General features: G+C 37.5%; 1 protein-coding gene across 3 annotated transcripts in view; it reads left to right on the top strand.

The window, feature by feature from the left end:
• The first annotated feature begins 4,621 nt into the window (after window positions 1-4,621).
• Window positions 4,622-25,599, top strand: part of mipol1 (mirror-image polydactyly 1) — a 50,448-nt gene continuing 29,470 nt past the window's right edge. Inside the window, exons 1-5 of one of the 3 annotated variants that reach the window (XM_053632833.1) lie at window positions 4,622-4,857; window positions 8,174-8,265; window positions 21,025-21,109; window positions 22,662-22,738; window positions 24,955-25,162. In XM_053632833.1, the coding sequence (XP_053488808.1) occupies window positions 8,211-8,265; window positions 21,025-21,109; window positions 22,662-22,738; window positions 24,955-25,162 (425 nt within the window). In that variant the 5' untranslated portion in view covers window positions 4,622-4,857; window positions 8,174-8,210. The other 2 variants (XM_053632832.1, XM_053632834.1) reach the window with 2 other exon arrangements.

The raw sequence follows: 25,599 nt of genomic DNA, 5'->3' as shown, positions 1-25,599 counted from the left end.
GAGACCCTTACAGTTTCAATTAAAGCCAGTATAATTCCCATTATAACCATTAAAACTATTACAAATTCTATGAGGGTTTCTATTAGGGGTTTTTTCAGCAGGGTAGCTATTTCCTTCTGCAGTCTCTAGGCATAGGTTAATGGAGACAAACAATAATAAAACATGCATAGTTATGATTTTAACCTGAATTACAACCCCCACATCCCCACCTATCCCAAACCACCATCAATACTCTCATACATTTGATACTATAGATCACACTATTCTCCTTGATAGATTAGAAAATGTTGTTGGTATTAAGGGAACAGTCCTCTCCTGGCTCAGGTCTTATCTGACCGATCGTTATCAGTTCATAGATGTAAATGGTGAATTCTCCATGCGTACTGAGGTTACTTTTGGAGTTCCACAGGGTTCTGTTTTAGGCCCACTGCTCTTTATTTTATATATGCTACCCCTAGGTCAAATTATTCGTAAACATGGAATTAGCTTCCACTGTTATGCTGATGATACACAGTTGTATGTTTCAGCGAAGCCAGAGGACAGACAGAAGCTTAGTAAAGTTGAGGATTGTGTAAAGGACATTAGACATTGGATGTTAACTAACTTCCTTCTACTTAATTCTGATAAAACAGAAATACTTTTATTAGGCCCACGTGTAGCTAGAAGTAATCTTTCTGATCACATGGTTACTCTGGATGGTCTTTCTGTTTCATCATGTGCAGCAGTTAAAGACCTTGGAGTGATTATTGACTCCAGCCTATCATTTGATGCTCATGTAGATAATATTACTAGGATAGCCTTCTTTCATCTCAGAAATATTTCTAAAATAAGAAACATATTGTCACTACATGATGCGGAAATACTAGTTCATGCATTCGTCACCTCTAGATTAGATTACTGTAATGCCTTACTGTCTGGATGTTCCAGTAGGAATATAAATAAGCTCCAGTTAGTCCAGAATGCAGCTGCTAGAGTCCTAACTAGAACTAGAAGGTACGACCATATCACACCGATATTATCAATACTGCATTGGCTCCCAGTAAAATCTCGCATTAACTATAAAATACTTTTATTAACCTATAAAGCACTAAATGGTCTCGCACCACAATATCTAAGCGACCTTTTGGTTTTATATAATCCGCCACGCCTACTTAGATCAAAAGATGCAGGCTATTTGACGGTACCTCGAATAGTGAAGGCTACAGCAGGGGGAAGAGCTTTCTCTTATAGAGCCCCACAGTTATGGAACAGTCTTCCTATTAGTGTTCGGGACTCAGACACAGTCTCAGTGTTTAAGTCTAGGCTTAAAACGTATTTGTTTACTCAAGCCTACCCTGACTAGATTCTGTTCTACTACTTTGCAGTCATAATTATCTTTTTTCTCCCTCTCTCCTTTCGCCGAGCCCCACACAAATTTATGGAGATACTAGAGATCCAGATCCTTTCTGCCTCTGGATGGAGCTCAAATCTTCTTTAATTCCAGACTGCTGGGACTACGGCTGCTCCTAAGGCCATACAGACTTCATATAAATCCATAATGAACTTTTTCACACTAACTGTTGTTACCCAGATGAGGATGGGTTCCCTTCTGAGTCGGGTTCCTCTCAAGGTTTCTTCCTCTTAAAACATCTTAGGGAGTTTTTCCTTGCCACCGTCGCCACTCAGTGGCTTGCTCAGTTGGGATAAATTCGCACCTTTAATATCTGTATACCATGTTGATATTTCTGTAAAGCTGCTTTGAGACAATGTCTATTGTAAAAAGCGCTATACAAATAAAATTGAATTGAATTGAATACACAGCAAGCCACCTACCATATCAATACACACACTACACGTCATTTACAGAATATTTATTTATTTATTTATTTATTTTATTTGTATAGCGCTTTTTACAATAGACATTGTCTCAAAGCAGCTTTACAGAAATATCAACATGGTATACAGATATTAAAGGTGCAAATTTATCCCAACTGAGTAAGCCACTGAGTGGCGACGGTAATACAACCCCAATTCCAAAAAAGCTGGGATGCTGTGTAAAATGTTAATAAAAACAGAATGCTATGATTTGCAAATCTCATAAATCCATATGTTATTCACAATAGAACATAAAAAAACATATAAAATGTTTAAACTGAGGAAATGTACCATTTTAAGAAAAAAATAAGGTAATTTTTATAAGTGCAGACAATTTTGAATTTGATGGCTGCAACACGTCTCAAAAAAGTTGGGATAAGGGGCAACAAAAGGCTGGAAAAGTAAGTGTTGCTAAAAAGAAACAGCTGGAGGGTAATTGGCAACAGGTCAGTAACATGATTGGGTATAAAAAGAGTATCTTATAGAGGCAGAGTCTTTCAGAAGTAAAGATGGGCAGAGGTTCACCAATCTGCGGAAAACTGCATCTACAATTTGGGGAACAATTTCAGAATAATGTTCCTCAATGTAAAATTGTGAAGACTATGAATATCTCATCATCTACAGTACATCATGGCATTCTGTTTTTATTTACATTTTACACAGCATCCCAACTTTTTTGGAATTGGGATTGTAAGTAGTCATAGGAAACAAATGGTTATGAGAGAATATACATCATTACTATGTCCAGTAAGTTTATGAATACATGAATACTTACTGTCCTTTTACTTGTACAGTATTTACAATCAATAGTTCAGGTAAGAGAGGATACCTGTGATTACTTTACCTAGTAATTGAATGCAGACATGATTGATCATTTTATAATCATTTTTATTATGAAAAATAAAATGGAAAAAAATTATTATCTGTACAGGTTTTTAAATCAGTTGAGAGCTTATTCCATTGTATAATAGCTTTAAATAAGAATGCAGATTGTGCAGATGTGGTATCTCACATAAGGATGCCACACTGCTAAAGCTGAATAAAGCTTATGTGTGAGGGTGCAGCACTGCTAAATATTGTAAACACCAAGAGGACATCTGAATACATAGTTATTCGTTCAATCAACGCACGCATTCACACCTAGTGGTATGTTTTTGAGAGGAAACCTATACGGACATGGAGTGAATATGCACACAAACTCCACACAGACAGCAACCCGATCTCAGAATTGAACCCTGGAGCTGCAGCAGAAACACTAAGCATCATACCCCTGTACTGCCCCAATACATAAAAGTGTCAGTAATTTAAAAACCACAGGGAGGAATGGAAACTTTGGATGAAACCTTGCATTACTTACTGAAATAATACTTCCTGCCATTCTTTTTTTTTTTTTATCCAAATATGCAATCCAAGCTGATACCCTATAATAACAAGTAACCCACAATAAGCAAAGACTAATAAAGCTACAAATAGCTTTGTAATGTCTCTGAAAAAACATTGCTGGAATGGATTTTATGGCAAAAATCAATAGAGACTTGATTTACAACAGAACTTTAAATTCAAAGCCAATGATCTTACTCTATTTCGTGTTGCACTTTCAAGTCCATTTAGGTATGATCAGTTTGCCTAACAACCCAGTATGTCTCATGAGTTTATTTCTGAGATGTTACAATGGCATTCCCTATGGATTTTGTTAATTTTTATTATTAATATTTATCTATCTATCTATCTATTTATTTATTTATTTACAAAGTATCCTGTCAGTGGCATGTCCAGGTTTTCAGGCAAGGATTGGTAAAACAACAAAAAAGGCTGCACTAAAAGGGTGGAACTATATAAATATTATGTATAGGAAAAAGATTCATTTACAAAATATCTGACTTATTCCTTGGTGCCTAATATTTACATTAATGTATTGGCTTTATAGACACTTTATATGTCCTAATAGCCAAGGAAATTGGTCAGAACACCTACAACACTACTATGAAAAGAACATGATATTGAAATTGTTCATTAATTCTGTATAAATTCTATAATAACATTTGCTCAGAGATGGATGTGCCTGTGTGTGGTGTATATTTATTGGTGTGACTGTACTAAAATAGGTATAGACTGTACTATCTGATACATAAACCTATCAAGGTTTATCTATCAGGTATAAACCTGATCAGAAATAAAATACACTGATTCTGGTGTAACTCCAAAATCACTATTTTTCTTGACTATTATCAAAATCATACTAAACTTTATTTAAAAAAAAAAGAAGTATTTAAAAAAAAAATACACATTTTTACCACATTGGGTTTACAGTATTCTATTGTTGTTGTTATCCTTTATTCATTGATTCACTCGTTAGTTTATCTTCAGTAACTGCTTTATTCTGGTTAGGGTCACTGTGGATCCAGAGCCAGGAGACGCCAATCCATCACAGGGAACCTGAAACTGGAGACCTTGAGGAAACCGACACGGACACGGGAAACATGCAAAACTCTCAAGTGCTCTTGCTTCATAAAATATAAGGGCCTCAATATCAGGTTCAATAAATAAATGTGGCCAGGAGGTTGGTGCATGTAAGTTTGGGGTTTAGTGTTAGTTTAGTTGTTAAGATTCTGAGGTAGTGATCACAGGTAACAAGAGTTACAGTATTGGGTAACAAAGCGTGCATACAAAAAAACTATTTACCTTTTTTAATCAACTTTTTTTTAGTTATAAATTGTTCAGATTAAAAGCATTTTGTGAATACCAAGAGAGGGTTCCAATATATATGTTTAGTGAGCAGGGATAAGTATGGCCTTCAGAACAAGTTTAAGTGGTTAACTGTCTGCGTCTGGCCTCTGGTGGACAAAATGTGTAAAAGTTTTCATTTCGTCCTTCTTTCAGTGTTTCTCATGGGCTGTAAAATGGAGCGGGTCTGTGTCGACTGCAGCTGTAGAAAATACAACTTCAGTAACTTTCTGTAAAGTAGCTTAGATTAAGAAACTCAACATGGTGGTGTTTTCTGTGGTAAGTCGTTGCCATGTTCATTTATAATAAACGTGACAGCTAGTGCTGTGTCCACTTTGCCATTCATTTAATGACCTGGAATAACTTGTTTTCAAGTAACTTGTAACAGCGAGCTCGTCTCCTTGAACTCCTTAACATACTCCTTAACAGCGAGCTTGAACTCCTTAACGAACTCCTTAACATAGAAGAAAAAGTAAAAGGAGTAAAAATAAAACCGAAAGAAAGCACAATTGCTAGCTAATAAGTAAGCTAACTTGCTAAAACGGAGTTTGCATACAAGAAAATGGTTTTCTTGCTACAGTTAGAGGGAAGCCTAACTTTTGCATTTTTAAGGTGTGTGTGTGTGTGTGTGTGTGTGTGTGTGTGTGTGTGTGTGTGTGTGTTCCTGGAGTGAGGAGTTTGTTGTCTTGTATCAAGTTGCATTGCATTGCCAGTGTAAGCGGAGACGCCGCATAGAACAAGTCTGATGGTCAAATAACATTAGCGACGACTTCTCATGTATAACCTATGAATTGTCACAGCATGGCACACGATGTTAAAACAGCAATCCAGAGAGCGAAACATAAAATTTCGAGCTTGGAGAATGAGCTGTGTGCCAAAAGGTGAGTGTGTGAGAGAGTGTGTGAGCTGAGCGGTTGCTTAATACTGGTGTGGTCACATTGATGTCAGGCTGTACTGTAGTGTCCTCCTCTCTTCCTTTCGGTCATACACACATACCAATACCTCTGTGTATTAGGCTTATTTACTATATCTAGTTTAATTAATATGTCTTTGCAAATTAAATTTGTGAATTGGAGAAACTGACCTCCTATTCTTAATCTTTAATGTAATATAGGTAGAAGGGTTCAGTGTTGGAAAATGTAAGGTTGTACAGCCTATATGGGTTGAATTCAGCTGCAGTTGCATGCAAATGTTTGGACACCCCTGGCCAGATGACATATTTTGTTGATTTTGACTAATGTGATTTTTAAAAGTTTTAAAGCAATTTTACAATTATGAAAGAGCGTGAACCTACCCCAGGCACTGCAGGGTTGCAGGAGTCAGTGGCGGTCCCAAGACTGGAAAATGGGGAGGGTAGTGTCAGGACGGGCATCCGGTGTTAAACTTGTGCTGTGCTAGAATCACCCAGGACGGTGATCCGCTGTGGCGACCCCAAACAGGAGCAACCGAAAAGGGGAACAGTCAGGTCCATAAATATTTAGACATTGACAAAGTTATTGTTGTTTTAGAAGTCTACCACAGTGTATAGAAGTTGAAATTAAATAATGAATATGACCTCAAAATGCAGACCTTCGTCTTTAATTTGAGGTTATTTACATCTAATTGAGGTAAATGGTGTAGCACTTTCTGGATTTGGAATCTGTTGGGGTTAACTCTCAATATGATGTCCAAAGAGCTGTCACTGCCAGGGAAGCAAGCCATCATTACAAAATCAAAACAAACCCATCGGGTGTGAACATTGGTGAGCACCAAAACACCAGAAGTGTGTTGTATGACAGAAGAAATTTCTTCACAACTGTTGGCCAGATCAAGAACAACCTCCAGGAGGTGTGTCAAAGTCAGCAATGAAGAGAAGGCTTCACCAGAATAAATAAAGTAATTTATACATGAATTCCACTAGCTGTATAACATTACTTTGCCTCAAAAACATAAAAAAAAAAAAACCTTTTCTGGTCATGGAACAACATCATGAGAAATATAACAAGTGCAGCAAATCTTACACCGTTCAAGTGATTTGGATGTAAATGTCCTGAAATTAAAACTGAAAGGCTGCACTTTGAGCTCACTTGTGCGTTTGGTTGTTTGTGTGCATGCATGAGCGTGTATGTGTGTATATAACATCTATATGAGAGATTAAAGGCTCAGGAAACCTTTGCAGGTGTTTTGAGTTAATTAGCTGATTAGAGATCTTCTCACATCGACATTTCTGTATTATAATTTCTTCATTCTAGTATTTTGAGATAGTGCATTTTTGATTTCCATGAGCTGTAAGTCGTAATCAAGATTAAAACAAAAAAGGCTTGAAATATTCCACTTTGTGTAATGAATCTAGAATATATGAACGTTACACTTTTTGAGTTAAATTATGGAAAAAAAACTTTCCCACGATATTCAAATTTTTTTAGATGCACCCGTGTGTATATATACACATACATACACGTGATCAAATGTTTGTGTGCCCAATTATGTCAAAAAAGCAAAAAATTATATATATATAGCAATGATAATTTTATAACCTTGTTTGTTTTTTTTTGTTTTGTTTTGTTGTTTTTTTTTTTTTTTTTTTTTAAAAAAAAGAAAGTCAAAGCATGTCACTTTTCATACCTCAAAGTTTTTGTGCTCAACTTCCTGTTTGATTCTGGCCCTGCCCCCTTATATGATGTCATGTGAATTAGGTCAAGTTGCTTTTTTTCATTTAGTTCCATTGCATGGGCTTTGTAACATTGGTTTTTAATTTCACACAAGAAAACAAATTCTATTTATATTGTCCAATATAACACTTATTATATAATAAGTTATACTGTCCCAATTTACCTGATGTCCCAAAATACATACTCATGTCAGCAGGTTTTCAAATTGTAACAGCAACCAATGGTGGAATTCTATGTGAAAAAGAAAACACATGCCCATTATCACCTAGTCATTCAAGTTCATCTTTGTAGCTTAACTGTCAAGCTCAAGTGGATTCCTTCCATTTATAATACACAAAATTCTTTATTTCTCAGACCCTTTGAGACAGATACTAGAACTGAAATGCTGGATTGGTATCAGATCAGATGTGACCATATGATTTTCTGGTCCACAACACTGTGAACATTGTTTTAAGGCATGTTGATATACATGTATTAAAAGCTTACAGGTACACACTTGGAAAACAAGGCTAAGTCTATCACCCTAAAGGGTCTTTCAGCTTGTGCTTAAGGAGGAACCCTTAAAGGTTCTCCGTAGAACCATTCAACAAAGTTGAGCCTTTCACACAGTTAGCTAGAAATGTATTAATCCAAAGAATCCTTGAGGAACCATTTTTCTAATAATAATTACTTGATTATTGTAAAGATCGGCTGATATCCAGACCTTTGATACTGGTATTGTATTGAAAAAGAAAAAAAAAATTAACATGCAACAGTTAATTGTCTATTTCCTTGGAAAGAGAGGACAAGGAATGAATATTTGTCATACTTCAGCTGAAGTGCATGGAAACATTGCTGAAGTATGTGTAATGCAGCTTGTTACAGGACACAATACAATAATAGATGCACTCTGATGCATTCTGAAAACGGTGTAAGATTCTAATGTCCTCTTTTCATCGATTCAGGGAGAATTGCTCAGAGGGTGAGGAGAAAAACCATCAGATGCCATGGAAGCTCAAACAAGAGCTGAAGGATTCACTTGTTGATATGTACAAAGGTATATTGGAATTATGTGAGATGTCTGTTGTCTGTCCAAAAATGCTTATAATAGTTCAGCCTTTCTAGTTAAAGAATGCTGTTGCAAGCTACTGAATGAAGAACTTTTTGTAATGTAGGTTGTGCTCTGTCCTTCTCCACCACGTAGATTAATCTCATGGTTGTGAATGCCAAGTCAATGCACATTCAGAGAAAATTCAAGACTAAGTCCGAAACCACATAATGCACAACTAAGTAGTATGCCTAAGTTTTAATGATGCCAATTATGTACTGGCATACAGTTTGAGTGAACGGAGTGAAATTGTAGGACGTTGTTGTTAATGCACACTGTGGTTGCGTGTATGTACATGTACATGTACATGTACATGATCATGATCATGATCATGAGTGGAATAGACAGGTAGTGACTGACCAGCGCCATATCTCCTTGCAGTTCTCGCCTGGTTTCACACTGAAGCTAATCAGGGTTGACCTGGCAAGTACCTGGATGGGAGACTTTCTGGGGAAAACTAAGGAAGTGGTATTAGTGCTGCTGGAAGTGGTATTAGTGAGGCCACCAGGTGGCGCTCACTGTGGGGTCTGTGTGCCCCAGTATAGTGACCCTATCCTGTCTCTGAATTGGCTACATCACCCTCTCTGGTCTGTGGTGGGCGTTCTGGCGCACTTTGCATCATCCAGGTGGATGCTACACTCTGGTGGTGGTTGAGGAGCAGCCCCCCCCCCCATGTAAAGCGTTTTGAGTGTCTAGAAAAGTTCTATATATAAAAATAGTATTTAAACGCTGTGAGAGCCTCATAAATGCAGCATTAGACTGAAAACTGTATTAAATCAAAATGAGCATGCAGACATTGATATGGCCACAAGAGGGCAGCCTTACCATTTCAAATAGTCATTACAATCCTGATTTCTGACTGACTCGTTATGGCATTCAGTTTTACTGTGTGAATAGTGAACCTAGTTGTAAAGGGGATACTTTAAATTAGTACACCCTTAATTCACAGCATACTCCTGTGCATAAGTTACATTTTGAGACAGTAATAATACCAAATAGTTATGACGGTGTTTGCTTATTGATGAGGAAGTGTGGGGAATAGTGTTCCCGGGGTAGATTCTGGATCCTCTGTGACTCTGACCAGTGTAAAGCTGTTACTAAAGATAAATGAATGACATAACTAACAACATGTAAATAATAAGAAAGTGTATTATTGAAGGATGTTGGATAGATTACTAAAATCTATCCAAAATTACTGAAATCAGCAAGATTATTCTGGCTAAAAAAGTCACTCCTTATAAAAAAAAACTACAACAGAGCTGTTGTATCTTACTGAATACTATGTGGGAGGTGTGAGGTTGTTCATGCTTGTAGCAATCAGTTTCTGGCGCCATTGTAATTGAGATTAAAACTACACCTAGATAAAGAGATAGTGCTCACATGAGTGTCATGTATGCATTGGCAGTCTTGAGTGTGTATTGTGAAGGCTGATGTTTCCAGTGTGACCTTCATGCTGTGCCCTCTGGTGTTGTTTATGTTTGCTTTTGATGTAATGCTTCGCTTGCCGTTTCACTGATAGGCTGTGACATCCTGGTGCAAAGCCACCTAAAGCATTGCATCCTAGAGATGGGTGGAGGCCAGTACCTGGAAACAGGATCTTACTTAACGCATATCCTGACACCTGAGGCTTCAGGATTCAGTTGTGCGTGCAAGTGCGAGCACCTGCAGGCAGGGCTGCTTGCCCATTTTTAGTGTGCTTGTTGGGGGTGGGGGAGTATTTAAGTGCACCACATCTGAACGGTTAATGTCTTAATTATAGCTTGCATGCATAAATGTGTCTGTAAGCATTGCACACACTTTTTTTATGCATAAACAGAAATTTCATAACGAGCTACACTTTAGGGCAGGTTCATTGTTCAGTGTCTCTTAGCTATGGAAACATGAAACAATTCCAGCTGAGCCTTATCTCATCTGTTGTAAAATGTATTTCATATATACAGCAGGTATTAATCTAATTAAAATACTGGTATTAACCTTGTCAATTAGGACTTTCAATGTAGGCAGCATCTGATGAACCTCTACTGTAGATTTCCATTGTGGCTAGGCATTGTCAGTTTGTCCCTAATTCATCCTAAAATAAGAAATATTTTGCGGGTTGTATAAAATCCTTGACCATGGAATATTTCCGCATAGAAAAGAGTTTAAATCTATGGGTGGGTATGTCCAAAAAATGACAAGCCATTTTCAAGATAGACAATGTCTATCACCATATTTAGTTTTGCTGAGCTTTTGATAACAAAGTGCAAACAAAAAGTTGTTTGGCTGTGTTATTTACTGCAAAAAAAAATGACATCTTAAGTTAAAAATTTGAATATAGTCACATTTATCTAGTATTTCCTTTTATAAGATTACACTTCAATCAAATGTAAGATTATTAAACCTATTTGTGGACATTTTCAACTGATTTCCAACTTTATATTTTCTTGTTCTATTGGCAGACAATTTTGCTTCTATCTAGAAATAATTGCTTAAAATTAGCAAAATTATCTGCCAGTAGAACAAGAAAATGTAAAGTTTGAAATGAGCTGAAAATGTCCAGGAAAACTATTTTAGGAATCATATATTTGTTTTTTGTTTTGTACTCTTGTAATAGGATATTCTAGATAAATTTGACTGTAAGTCAAGATATTTTCATTTGCTAAGAGAGAATTGTTTTTCAGCGTTTAAAGCACAATTCAGAAATTGTTTTCTATAACCCAACATTTACATACATGTAATCTAGCTAGAATAAGGAAGAAGATGGAAACAGTTGCTAAAAACAGATTTTAAACTCCTGTCAGTTACAGTGACAGTAGACACGATACTCATAAGTGTTTCATCAGGTGTTTCATGTAGTGGGCTGAGAAAACCTGTTGGATGCCACTGCAGCTGAATTCTGGCAAACCGCCAAAAAAGATTACAAAAAAAAAACAAGTGTTGGTCAAAAGAAGTTTTTCTGCTACAACACAATTTGATATCTCATCTTTAAGAAACCGTAAATATAAACAACATGGTGATGTTTTTATTTCCTTTAAATTTGGAAAGCTATCTTCCTGCAAAGATGTTGTGTAAGGAGCCAGTCTGATTAAAGATGTCTAAAACCTTGCTAGCAAAGTGTGATTTCTTCACACATTGAATGTCAGGCTTTTATCAAGTTGGATAGTTATGTGCATTAGTGAAATGAATATAATCCTAATCGATTCAGTTTGTAATCAGATACCGGCTGTAGGAATGTGATGCTCAATGCAGTTTTCTCCCTTTTTCACATTTCGGGGGAAACAGAGTTTAAAACTGTTGATAACTTTACTTCTGGGTGACAGGTATGCAAAGGGGAAAGACACTTCATTTCAGGTTTCAGAGCTATATAGAGTACAAACTGTGACGATTTCAACATGTGAAGGATTTTCAATATCATGTTGTCCTTCCACAGCAGAAACTAGCCTGTGCTTTGGCTCAGTTTATACATGAGCAAATCAGGATTATTACACATGATATTATACATCAATATTATATGTCTATGTACACTACTGTGCAAAAGTCTTAGGCACCCTATTTTTTTTTTAGTACACTCTTTGCTATAGATTTTTTTATTTTATGATTTCTACATTATCGAGTCAGTACAAAAATGTTTTAGATTCCCAAACATTCGTTTTCCAGCACAAAATTAAATGTTACAGAAAAATGTTTGTATGTCAGTAAAGAAAGCAGAATAGTACGTAAAAGACACTTTTCACACAGAAAACACAATGAAGGCTTCTGGGTTTTGCAGCAAAAATAAGAAGCGAGTGCGACAGTCAAAGTCTCCAGAAGAACCATGTCTGGTTCTGCAAGATTCTCAATAATACTTGCAGCCCATTTCCTTATAAAACTGCACTAATTGTTCTGGAGACTACTATTTTTATTTTATTTTATTTTATTTTATTTTATTTTATTTATTTATTTTGTCACACCAAATATTGAATTTGTTTCATTCACTACCATTTACTGCTCTTTATATGTGTCTTAGACTATTGCACAGAACTGTGTGTTCTCTGCTAGATTAGAAGTTTTGCCACACCTCAAAAATGTGAGTCAGATGTCTTTCTCTGACTTTTTCCCTGCTAGGTGCTACAGGTATATACAAAAAGAAAAAATACTTTGTATAATGAGGCTTATGCACAGGACAACACTGTGAGGAATATGGTCAATGAAAAGTAAAATGTTATTAAACTCACATTTATTCACTAAATTAGTTACATTGTGTTGCTTAATATGGCAAGTGAGCAGGCAGATTCAGGCAGTTTTGCATAAATGTGTGTGCATAAATATTTTATAGCTTGGAGATAATTCTATTATATTTGCAACTTTTAATCCAGAATTAAATTTCATGTGTGGGGAATGGTGTTTGAACGTGTTATTTTACCTTCTGCATCCCTGCTGTGTTTATTTGTCCACTGTTGTTTGGAATAAGCATACGGCCATGGGTAGGATTGTGTTATTACAACTGATCTGTGGTCTGGCTACGGGTTGTTTTCTTACACGGTTAAATTGTTCTTTGCAGTCCAAATTCAGTGCGCGCACACACACGCACACACACACAAGTCCATAATAACAAACAAGGCATGCTTCCTATGGAGCTGCTCCTCACAAGGAGGGCGGGAAAAAAGCTACAGTCTCAACATGCTTTGTTCTTAGCAGGTGGATCGACCTTTGACATAACCTTTGGTCCCCTTCCCTATGCACCAGCCTCCCAGGCAGGAAATGTACTGTTTAGTCCTATCACTTCTGTTCTGACAACTGCAGCTTGTGGTGGTACGTCACAGCCATGGTCCGGTATTCTGTCTTTTTTTCCCCGCCAGCCGCCCACCCTGATTGCGCATCGTGCTTCGCCTCCTAGGAGGGCAGGAGGCGCGTTTGCGGGCAGTTTCGCGGCTTCCATGTGGGTCCCATTGAAGTTCAAAATCCCTGGAATTGAGTGCCGAGTGGCCTAATAGGCTCGCCCTCTGCCTAAGTGGGTGGTCCAGCAAGGCAGAATTGTACGCACACAGATCGAGGGATTCCATAGGCTCTGTCCCCTTTTGTCTCTGTGTGTTAGTTTAAGGACTAGACCCAGGGTGGGCATTGCTTAACTGAGACGAGGCTGCTTACTATGATCTTCCACCAAAGACCCTTCACACAAACTGTGTGTTTGTGACTAAATCGCATTATTTCTTTTATTTTTTTAAAAAAATAATTATACCAGCTAGCAAAAATAGTTTACATTAAGAACTGTTTGTGAAATGAACATTCATTTCCACGTAGACGAATTGGGTCTGTCTTGTCAAGGTTAATATTTGAAGGAACTTGTTTTCCATTCATTATTTCCTTCATGAGAAATGCAGTTATTTCACTGCAACACTTAACAGATACGTTTCTGTCCCAGCGTGCATTTCCATTCTACATCTAGTTGAACTGACGCCCACACGATGCAAACTAGGCTGCCACCCAGTTGCGGGATTCCGGGAGACCTAGTGATGGTCCATGAAGCAGAGAGGAAAACAAACAGGCCCAGCTTTGGTGTGAACCACAGATGCTTGGGAACTGTTTGAACAGGGAGCAATTCAAACGGTCTCTCCTGTGGCCTGTGTTCAAACATCAAGTGGTAATGAGGACTGAGTGCCTGGTCCTGTTGCCCTGGCCTCCCCTCAATCCGCCAACACATTCCCCCTCTGAAACACGCTCTCATGCCATGGTGTCTTTTTCACATTATGGAGAGTTAGCATTATTTTTAGTTGTGACTTATTGAAACGCAAAGGGGAAATGTATTAAAACACTGAAATATGAGCTATTGCGTATTGACAGATATGGATTCAGATAGGAATCTATTATGATTCAAGATTTTTGCTTTTCATTTTAATAATTGTGAAGGCAGTGTTTTGAGGGTATCCTGATTTCATTATTTTTTTTTAGCTAATGGTGGGAAGTCACGATTCTAACTAAGCTGGTTGAATTCCTCAGTCAACATCACATGCATTCACTGCATAAATAATTGCATCATGGGATCAGATTGGAAAATATCCAAAATCCAACCTGCTACCAATCCGATGATTTCAGGCAAAATATTAATGATCACGTCAGATCACCACATCCCTACTTTTCCTTACGCTTATTTTTAAGATGTTAAAAACTTGAATACGCATTGAAATCTTGAAATGATCTGTGGAAGTCAGTTTTCAGTTTTGCTTGTCCTTTAGAGAAAAACATACCAGCATGTGAGAATCCATGTGTGTCAGCCTGTATCTGCAAAGAGTATATACTTATACAGCCATTCAATTGTATATCAGCTCCTCACTAAATATTTGCAAAGATGTACATCTCGGTGTGAACACACATACCACCTACATGCCTTAACCTCCCACAATACCACCAGCTGAAGTGAAGATGGTGGTAAAATACTGATATTTTTGTGCAGCTCATTATTATTTAGTATCTTTCTATAGAGAGAGAGAGAACACTGGAATTTTCTAGTGTGTTGACTCTCGAGTCTTGGCACTTCAGCACCCTAGTCTTTTAGGTTTAGGTTGCCTAAAGGACAGGTCGAAGCACAAGCATCATTCATCCTTTTCAGAGAAAAAAAAAGATAAGAGAGAGAAAAGCTCTGTTTGGATTCGGCACGTCATGAAAGTTCAACTTTGCAGTGCGTGTTGGAGAAAGGATTTTCAGAACAAAGGTAGAAGTGTTTGCCGAGGATTCTCACACCACTAGCTATGTGTGTGTTTTAGTGTTGGGCTCAAGGCGAGGTGGCATGCGCAGCAATAAAGCTGGATTTGTAACCTTTTGACTGTGGGTTTTTTTTTTCTCTTTTTTAAAAAAAAAAAAAAAAAGAGCTTACATTTCATACTTACAATCACTTTATGTATAGGGTTTGTTTTGACCAAAGGGCTCATATAACTCGTTTCCATCTTGGTCAGTTGTTGTCCGTGAACGAGTATTATTTGAAAGCCATTTTTACGCCTGTGTAACAGATTCAGTGAAACTGTTGCATAAGGTGAATAGAAACGGCAAGAAGGTGAGAGGGTGAAACTCCCGGTCCAAGCGTCTCTCATGAGACAGCTGACCTTCGGTTGACTCCATTCCTGAGCCCCACCTCTCCTGCTCGGCGTCTCTGAGATGACTAATAGCAGCTTCATGGCTTGCGTAGCCACTTTGCGCCAGTTTCACAACCGTACTTACCACAATACATCTTTGTTTTCTGTAGTTTTATACACTCAGGTTAAAATGCTTGTAACCTCATGCTTTGAACTTGGAATTTTTTAATTTTTTTATTTATGTTTTTTTCCCATAGAAAGGAATTTCTTTTTTTGGGGGGCAGGGTTGGGTGGTGAAATGATCAGCATATAAATCAAAACTCTGTAGAAAAGGATTCTAATGTCACATGAATGAACAAAGCTTTTAGTGAGTCAGGTTACTTATCAAGAAATACAGTTTACTAATTAATCACACGAAGGAAAATCCTGCTATTAAAAATGCCTTAATGTTAAAATGTGATACTCACATTTTTTGGAAATCTTATTCTCCTCCTGAATGTACTGCATTATCTTCATTAAACCATGTAATATAGATTTTAAATAAATGTGTTCAAACTATTAAGAACCGAGTTCTAATAAAATACTTCTTCCATATTCAAATCTCTGTGGTAAGAGGAGCATTTATGGATAAGACACGCGATCAGTATAAAGGTCTTCATTGCCTTGCTTCTGCTTCAATAACGTTACAGTATATTCCCTTGAAATATGAGCGAAAGCTTTCTCCCTCCTGTTTTCTCCTTTTATTCACTGCATTAAGCTCATCTTCAAATAACTTCTCTCTCTCCCTCCCAAATGTTAGCCAATGCAAATCTCAGCTTAGCCAGTATTTACCGAGCCAATTTTGAGGTTACCTTCAGCAAAGTACAGAGTCTCTAAAAATATTCACTATTGACATAAAAGAAATATATAGAAACAGTATTTGTAAAAGTGCTCTGCCTGAAACAACTTCGTCTTTCAAGCTACAAACATTTAGCTAAATCACATGTACGTTATTCAGTACTAATAAACTCACCAGAGAATATGTTTCTTAAAACAGGAATAATAATTTCCATTCTAAAATCTGTTTATACGTCAGATACTTCAGTTTTCAACATGCAGTTATCCATATTTTCCACTTATTAAAGTCTGTCTTTATTCATGTAAAACATTTTTTTTTTGCCTAAAACATTGTTTTAGAAATGTACAGTGAGTAACTTATTTTAAATCTTAAGAAGACCATTACATTATTACTTAATAAGTAAAATCTGGTTTTGGTCGATCTGTACACTGTACATGGACTGTCCAGATAAAATGGAAGACTTTATTTTATTTATTCACTCTCGGATATTAGCAAGCTGCTGTGTAAGTATGTGTGTTGGACGTCACATGCGATGCCATGCAAGAACTGGCTCTAAATTAAACTGTCATTTCTTAAAGTGATGTTAGAAGAAGCAGCAGCCTTTGTTTGTCATGTCTATATTACAGCACAGTGAAATTCTCTTCTTTGCATATTGCAGCTTGTTATATACAGTTTACTTTAATTCTTTGCAGTCTGCTGGCTGTGTGTTATTTTAGGAGTTGTTGTTTTGAGTGCAGTGTTTGGGGTTTTTTTCTTTTTCATTCAGTGCTGCAATTTGTTCTAAAGTATAGGACTCCTGGTCTCTGATATTTTAGTATGGGATGCTAACATATTGCTTTTTGAGAATCTATTCTAGGGTAGTTTAGCTTCACAAAGCACTCCGAAGCGGTCATGCTGTAGAGCGAAGGCAGGAGTTGGAAGTTCTTGCCCTCTCCTTACAGCTCATGGCTTTCCCACACCCAAATTAGCTGGAACGCAGGAAAATGAGGCACTCATCCTGCTAGATTTGGCAGGTCATTGCGCCTCCCCTCTTAATGCCTGGGGATCAGCAAATCTCGGCTTGTTAGATGCGACCGAGGCCGGATCCATCAAGAGGATCTGAGACAGCACTGCTTCCTCATTTTCCCCAATCTCAATTCAATTACCACCACGCCTGCTCTCAGAATGAGTTTAGGCCTATAAGACCGTTTCTGCAAGTCATAGCATGCAAACTGCCTATTAGATATTTCAATCATCCAAGAAACAAAGGGCTATACACTCAATCACAGAGTGGACATAGTTAGAGCTTGTCATTATGTACTTGTGAAGGACTTGCTTATTTCTCCTATAATCAGACCCATAAAAATGTATTTCCAGATACTTTTTTGGGGGGCTACATAAATATCTGATGTCAAGAGTAATGTAGAACAGTATGTTAAGGCTAATTATAGCCGTATCTGCTGCTACAGAACATTTTACCTGAATAAGAGTAATATTTAGACTCTTATTGACTGGTTTAAAATGTATTTGCATTTTGGTCCGTTTGCATTTGTCAGTTGTTTGTCAGTTCTTTTATTATTGCTTTCTTCCTCTCACATTTCAGGCTTTTATATTTCAAAATTGGTTAATCATCAACTCGGCTAGAACAGTATTTATCATTTAGATTGCAACTTGACAAATGCTCCTCATTTTCTTTTCATTTTTTTTTTTTTTTTACAGTTAAATGAAATGATGTGTCTAAAAGGTAACTAACTCATAAATGTTCAAAAGATCAATCATAGCATTTTGAATGACCAAAAAAAAGCCCATTTTACTTCATTTCCTATAAATTGTCTGAACAAATTGAAGTCCGTATGTCTTATCGGAGATCGTTTTGTCAAGACCAGAATTTAACATTTAGGACATAATGACCCATTTCATTAACTATTAGGTGTAATTATGTTCTCTTGAATGAAGGTTTTTCTGCTTCAGATAAATGCGTGTTGAATGATCCAGGTACATAAGCTAGGAAGAAGGATAATTAACAAATGTTTGTCTTCTTAATTCTGTCCCTTCATCTCACTCTTCATTCATATGTCAGGTTATGTTAAATTTGACTCTTATGGACAGCATGCTAACCAGTAGGCATTAACCAAACATGTACGGATAGTTACGTAGTACGGTGTTTTTTAACAAGCTAGACATACAGTGCTTGTACTGTAGCTGATTGACGGAACATAAACAATATATGTGCATAAGAGACATTGTGACTAACAGCTTTTGATCCAAGACAAGACAGGTTCATGCAGTGCCTCATACACACCCTGCGGAGCGTCTGTTTATTCTTCCCGAATCATGTCTCTCCTATGGTTGGAAAGCACAGGCACAGTGTACAATTATACCTGCTTTAAGTTTCTCTCCAGATTAATGTCCGTATCAAAATTCATAAAGAATTGGTAAGATGAGAAGCCTGAGCTTGTGGATTCATGGGGATTTTGTGTGAAGCCCATTTAATCAGGATAACATGGTTATTAATATTCATAAAGTCAGCTGGAATACAAATGACAGACTGAGGAATCTGGAAACTTTTTTTCCGCCGTAGAAATGTATTAAAAAGAGCTTAAAAAATTAATGAAATTTAGTTTATATTAGACAAAATGCAAAATCCTGTATTGGTTGATTGTAATTGGGTTTAGACGCTTCTTTTTGAAGAATTTCGTCTTTGACAGACATCAAAGGCAATTTCAATGAATGCAATTCATGAATGGTCATTTAAAAGGATTTAAAGACATTACGCTGCAATAATTGTACATGAATAATAAGTAGCCCACAGAGGCAATTCGCTTAAAGTCTACAAGACAGGAAAACGAAGATCACAGGGAGACAGTAGAGGACAAATGTGAAAAGTTTAAGTAGCTTTTTGATAAACTCATTTAGCCCATGATTTTTTTTTTGTGTATATAGAATGGTGTTACTATAGATAATTATTAAACCATTAGAGCAAGATTTTGGGGCATGCCAACAGTCTTAATTGCTATTAGGTGTAATAGACCAACATATCAATAGTTAATTATGCAGCCAGTTTTGAATGCAGTGGAACTGAAAGTCTGGACAACAAACCTAGAGTAGTAATAGCACATTGGAAAAGCACTATTATAAAAGCGGCTTTCAGTAGTGCTCTGTGTGTGCTAATGCTAATAGCTCATTAATCTGTCATGAGGAGGCTACAGATTATGTAGAAATGTAGATGTGATGCTAATTCACCATCTGGAAAGGCATCAGAAACTCTTCAAAGGAAACAGGACTGAGTTACAGTCGACTCAGTTTAAACTTTCATTAAATGAGAGGGAGCGCTTTTTTATTCCTCAGTATTGGTTTATTGCAGAATAGCAGTTTCATTAAGTTCCTCCCAGGTAATTCTCTGAGGAAACGGCGTCAATCAGCGAATCAATCCAAATTTATTTGGTAAAGCGCCCTTTTCCGAGGTCTTTGCAGTGTGCCTCGCTGAAAATTACAAGACTATCGAAAGGTCGTGTTTGTGTGCTCGGTTTTATTTTTCCTTTCTCTTTTCAAAAGCTACTTTCTCATGTTTGTGATAAAGGATTACGAGACTGCTCAGCCATACCTACTAGCTGAAAACTCTCCTCCTCCCCTGTGTCTGAAACTCCTGTGCACAGGGCCAGCTCCTGCCCAGAGTCTATCACTGAGATTAATGGAGCCCCGTGGTGTCTCGCACAAAAAGCCAGTTGTCCGTTCACGCCTGACTGTGTCTGAGCTGAATAGTGTGTGAGCAGTGTGTGCTGGCTTACAACGCAGGGATAACGTTCCACTGGCATCTGCCCCGGGGGTCACCCCCCTGTCTAGCACCCAACCTCCCTAATGCCCCCCCCCTTTTTTCCCCTGTCTGTCTGTCTGTCTGTCTCCCTGTCTTTGCAGTCTAACTCTTTCTACGTCGCATTTTTTCTCTGTATTATTCCAGTTTAAGCTAGAGACCAAATTATACTTGTTTTACACCGTCAAAATGGTTACGAGATCGCTATCCAGTCCAAATGACGTGCTGCTGTTGGTATGTGCAGTGCTGCTGGGAAACCGATGAGAGAGAAGCTCAACATCGTCACGTCTTTGAATCAGCAGTTCATTGTCAGCTGGTCACATAAAGATATTGTCTTTCAGTGTGATTGCTATATGGCAGTATTGAATATTGGTGGAGTGTGTGTCCAGAACAAAGCTGAGCAATGAACTCTTGCATTGGGACTAATTAGCTTTTTGTCTTTGGCTTCACCACTAGAGGGTAGCCCAGTCCCACTGCTGCATGTGGCAGCACATCGCAACAGACTCTATCTCTGAATGTCAGCCTTGCTCTTAATTGCCTCCTGCCTATTTGTTGCTTGCTTATGAATTAACTTGCATTTATGGAACTAAATTATCCCCCGTCATTTAATTATACCTTAGAAGCTGAAGTTTAATTGGCGCTTCCTAACAAGGATCTGATATGGCTTGAGCTGTATTAAACGTCTGTTTACTTTCCAGATAGCTAAAAGCATTAAAACGATTGCATGATGGGATTACGATTTGTTAATTGCCCTCGTTCATTAGTCCTTCATAAACTGTTAGGTAGAGCTCTGGTACACAGTGGAGGGGATAAAGCAAAGTCTTGGAGCACAATTTTACTCTGCAAATTAAAGCTGCCTGTCTTGTTGTGCTGTCTATGTGCCAGGAGTTATTAAAGATCGCTTTCCACCTAGCACCCCTGAGATCATATTGACAGGCTATAATTAATACTAACCTTTCTAAGTCTAATGGAAAGAGCCTGACTGAGTGCCTGTGATGAAAAGCATTTTTTTCCCCTCCTCTCAAAAATTAATCATACCTTCTATATATTTCCAGCTAATCCCAAAGTCAATGAGGAACTGAAACAAAGGCTGCCGTCCCCTATAAAGCGCCATTGTTCAGAGACCACACCACAACCTGGGTAAAGATGCTTCACTGCTCATTTTACATTGTTTGTTAACGGCTTTCTCCCACATGCGACAATTATGGATGAGTTTTTAATATGTGGGAATGTTTATCAGTGTACGTTGCTGCCAGTGATCATCTGTCGTAATAACATCTTTGCAGAGATGTTTTCTAAATCCAAAATGATGTTACAGTCTTTTAAAAAAAAAAAAAAAAAACAGCTGCTAGTTTGGTTTGTTCATTTTGAAATTGCATACAAATCATTTCTGTTGTGAGGATGTAAGTGTGCTGCACATAGGGGAAATAATGGTGCGTCATGTAGTGTGATATTGAGTTATTACAATAATTGTACAATATGCATTTGCTTTTCTTCCATATTTGGTTATTTACAGTTCAGTTGTTTTTGTCCTGTGTCTCTCATATTACTTGTTGACTTGATGATGCTTGTTAAGCAATTTTTTTTTCCAAACAATACCTGTTGTCTGTGGCTAAATATACATTTCATAGCACCTCTAGTCAACAAGATAATAGTAAACAAATTACAAGCACAAGTTGTACTGATAGCATTTTTTCCCCACAGTGTACTGATATCACTTTTGAAACATAGTAGTATTATCAAAAATCCATTGTGCGTACTTAAAATGTAAAGTGTACGCTATATACTATAGATCATAACATATTCAGAAATCACATGGGTTCTACTGACATGAGGATTTTTTTTTTATCGTCAATTTTGAGTATAGGGTAGCATGATGTATTCTGTTGGCCGAACGCTTTCTGGCCTTGTTGAGTCAGAACTCTCCCGCTTGCTCCCTCACTCCTAAGATCTGATATTTACCTCATGTACAACCTGTGCTCACGGCTTAGAATAGCAAGGGCAAGTCCATCAAAGTGTTCACAACGATGTCCACTTTATCAATATTCTTCATCCTTTTGTCCTTGTACGCTACTGGTCAAAAGTTTAGACACACTCATTCTTTATTTTTTATTCTTTTTTCCCCCCACATTTTAGAATAATAATAATAATAAAGTCATCAAAACTCTGGAATAACACAAATGGAACTATGGGAATTATGTTGTGATAAAAAATTCTAAATAATTTAATATTTTAGCATCTTCAAAGTAGACACCCTTTTTGCCTCGAATTTTCAGGAATGTATTCTTGGCATTTTCTCAACCAATTTCTTGAGGAATTTCCCTGAGATGCTTATTTTAAACTGTATTAAAGGAGTTCCCACCTACGCTGGACTCTTATTGGCTGCTTTTCGGAATATTTCACTCCAAGTCATCCATTTAAAAAATATATTTTTTGTAAATAAAATGTTAGTTTTCTAATGAAAGAAATGAATATGTTGCCACAGTTATATTTTTGTCTACAACACTGATTTCAAACATTTTATCATACACCTTCAGATCAAAAGATTTTTAAGATCATGAGAAACATTTCAGTCAAGTGTCTCCAAACTTTTGACCAGTAGCGTACAACATCTCTAGAAAGGAGATACTTTGTACTATATTTCATGCTATTGACGTCTTACTCGTCCTCTTTGCTGGTGTGATGTTTTCAGGTTCTGCAGTCAGGGCTCCAGTCCAGATATCTCGCAAGCTACGTTGGAGACAGTGGCCCCGGAGAAAAAGCTGAAAGGTATTTTGTTTTCAAAAGATAATTTTGTAATTGATTCTTATTCATGGTCTTGTGCATTTCTGTTTTACTATTTTGTCAAATAAACTACATGTAATGTTTCTATGAATCCAAAGATAAATAAGTAAATTGTAGAAAAATAGTGTTTATGTCCGTTGACAGCATTGTCTATTTCTCACGTGGTCGCTCTATTGTGTGTTTTGGATAAATGTGCTACTCCATAATTCTTTTGTTTCTTTTTTTTTTTCTCTCACACAAAAGCATTTGTCTGTTTTGAACAAATGGCTCAAGATTTCGAAAAGAGCCTCCTTGTTTGCCTGCGTGCTGTTCCATGAAATACATAAACATTTATTTACAAGTGTAAATCACCTTCAACCACTGTGTCAGTCTGTCGTGTAATAACTTTGCGTAGGCCATAATGCTATGGCAGAGCCACTATTTAGATAAACTGGTTGGAATGACAACACATGTATTTACCCACCCTTCACCAAACACTCCCGATGCGCAAATTTATTCTGACACTCTGCTCAAATATACATTTGGACTCTTGCTAAACCACTTCTAGCTCTTACTCACCACACAGATTTTTAATAACCACTAGGACAGAGACTGGAAAAATAGCAACTTTGTAATAATTATTAGTATATAAATTGTTTTTGTTATTAATTGGTTTTAATTACTTATTTATTTTGATATGTATTTTTTCTGTGTCTGTTATCAGGTGCTGCAATGTAATGACAGTTAATACTACTTATGACACAAAATGTGATTTTTTTTATTTATTTTTTTTTTTCTCTCTCTCTGCACCAAGTTTATTTTGAATTTCCTCCTGGCAAGTTCCCACAGGAAATAACTTTGGTCTTCTCCACAGTTAGATTAAAAGCCTGTTCTCCCATTTGTGAGGAAATGCTACTTTAAACACACTCGTACTTGGTTGCAGCTCAGCTCCGTTTTGAGAGAGGGGGAATAAAATTAAAGAAGTAACCCAGGTTAAGGAACAATGTATCGAGAAGTCGCATATTTGCCATGTGACAAAGGGCTTATATAAGTGTGTTTGGCATTATTATTCATGGTTGAATTTGGTGTTTGCACTGGTGAGTCTTACAGAGAATACTAATAACTGTCTCCAGCAATCTTGAGACCAGAGCCCTAGCAACAAAGCTACGAGGCAGACCTCCCTGATCTCGACTTCAAAACCTGACCTTTCGCTAAATAATTGTGGCTGCTAAGCTGGAGCTTTTTGGACATCGTGGTTGCAAGGCTGTGACTCCTGCATCACATTGCATTTATTAATGCAGATGACACCCCCTTTCTTTTCCCCTCTCTCTTTTTCTAGGGACTGCGCTTTTGAAGCAGTGATGCGCTTTAAGTAGTCAATGTTTGAGAATGACTCAATTTGAATTGCATTGATGTTGAAATGATTTATGTATATTTTATAATCGCAGGAGAGGCATTTTTCCCTGTGTAGCACTTGACCCTGGGCATTCGCTTTTGAAATTGGCTTACAGAATTTTTTTTTTTTTTTTTTCAAAATCATTTATGATTTTAAGATTGCAGGTAATGCATTTCCCCTATTTTTATTTTTACATTTTTTTTTTACATCAGCTTTAATCATATTCTGCTATGATTGGATGATTATATAGAGTGTAAATGACTTTGCTGTGTTAATGGCTGCTCTAGTGATTTTGATGGAGTGTGAATAGTGAGAGGTTTTGGTGCAGAGGTGGTGAGAGAGTAAGCGAGAGGGCCAACCCTCAGCAGGAGAACAAAGCGAATCCTCAGAAAGGCTGCCAGCGAGACAGGCCTCTGTGTTTGTCTCCTAGCCTGCGACTCTGGCCCTGAGCGCTACAGAAACATTGACAGAGGAGCATGCTTCCCCTTGCTGCCAGTCATTCAGCCTGGCCCGCCACATTCCCTCGTGAAAGATGACCAGACCCAGTTTCCTTTTTGGAGAGCTGACGCAAAGCAGCCAAAAACCAACAGAGCTGCTTTTCAGCTGTCAGACCTTCTTCTCAAACCGGGAGAATGAGAGTCTTGCACGTTACATTGTGGCGTGACGTTTTTCTCTGCATAGTTTTGCTATTTCATGGGTGACACTTTTCACAAATCAGTGTGATCAATTCAATTGCTCCTTACACAGAGAACAAGAGGAAATGAATCATTTTGTCTGAATAAAGCTTTCAGTCTTGTTATAATACACTCGTCTCCTTCTTACTCAGGTCCTGACTCTCCCAGGGCTAGAGAAGACCCAGTGCGTATACCTTCTCCACCACCGCCACCACCCCTACCAGCCACAGTTAGAAATCTAGAGGAGGTGATGCTGTCCCACCAGAGAGCCGACACACAGCACAGCCTGGACGGAGAGGAGACAGACAACAGGGCTGCCAGCAAATCACCTTGTGTTACACCTGAGTCAGCAGGATCCAGGTCAGCACACTGGGCAGGATGAAACAAGAATATTGTCCTATTATTACATGCAAACACTCATAGACAGGCAGATAGATGATTCAGTGCTGGGAGAAAATCCACAGAATTCATTAAGAAAACGGATACTTTGCGATATCTTGCTCAACATGGTGGTCTACAGAAAGTTGTTCAGCACATAATGAATGCAGATATTTTAGTTTCTGAATTCTCACGAACATGCATCTTGTCCTAGCGCCGTAGTTGTTTAGCTTCACCTATCTTACATTTCACAACTAACACAGCATTAGAGTTTGTCCCTAAAGTATGTTTCCAGTAGTCCATGTCCATTGTGAGGTGGTTAAAAATAGACCAAAAAGTGAACGTTCTTTGATATCTGAAACATTGCATTTTCAGCATCTCTTTAATAAGAACTGAATCAAATTTGTGGTTTAAAAGAG

The sequence above is a fragment of the Ictalurus furcatus genome, chromosome 9 (assembly GCF_023375685.1).
Source record: "Ictalurus furcatus strain D&B chromosome 9, Billie_1.0, whole genome shotgun sequence".
NCBI classification, from domain to species: Eukaryota; Metazoa; Chordata; class Actinopteri; order Siluriformes; family Ictaluridae; genus Ictalurus; species Ictalurus furcatus.
This window is presented reverse-complemented; position numbering and strand designations above follow the sequence as displayed.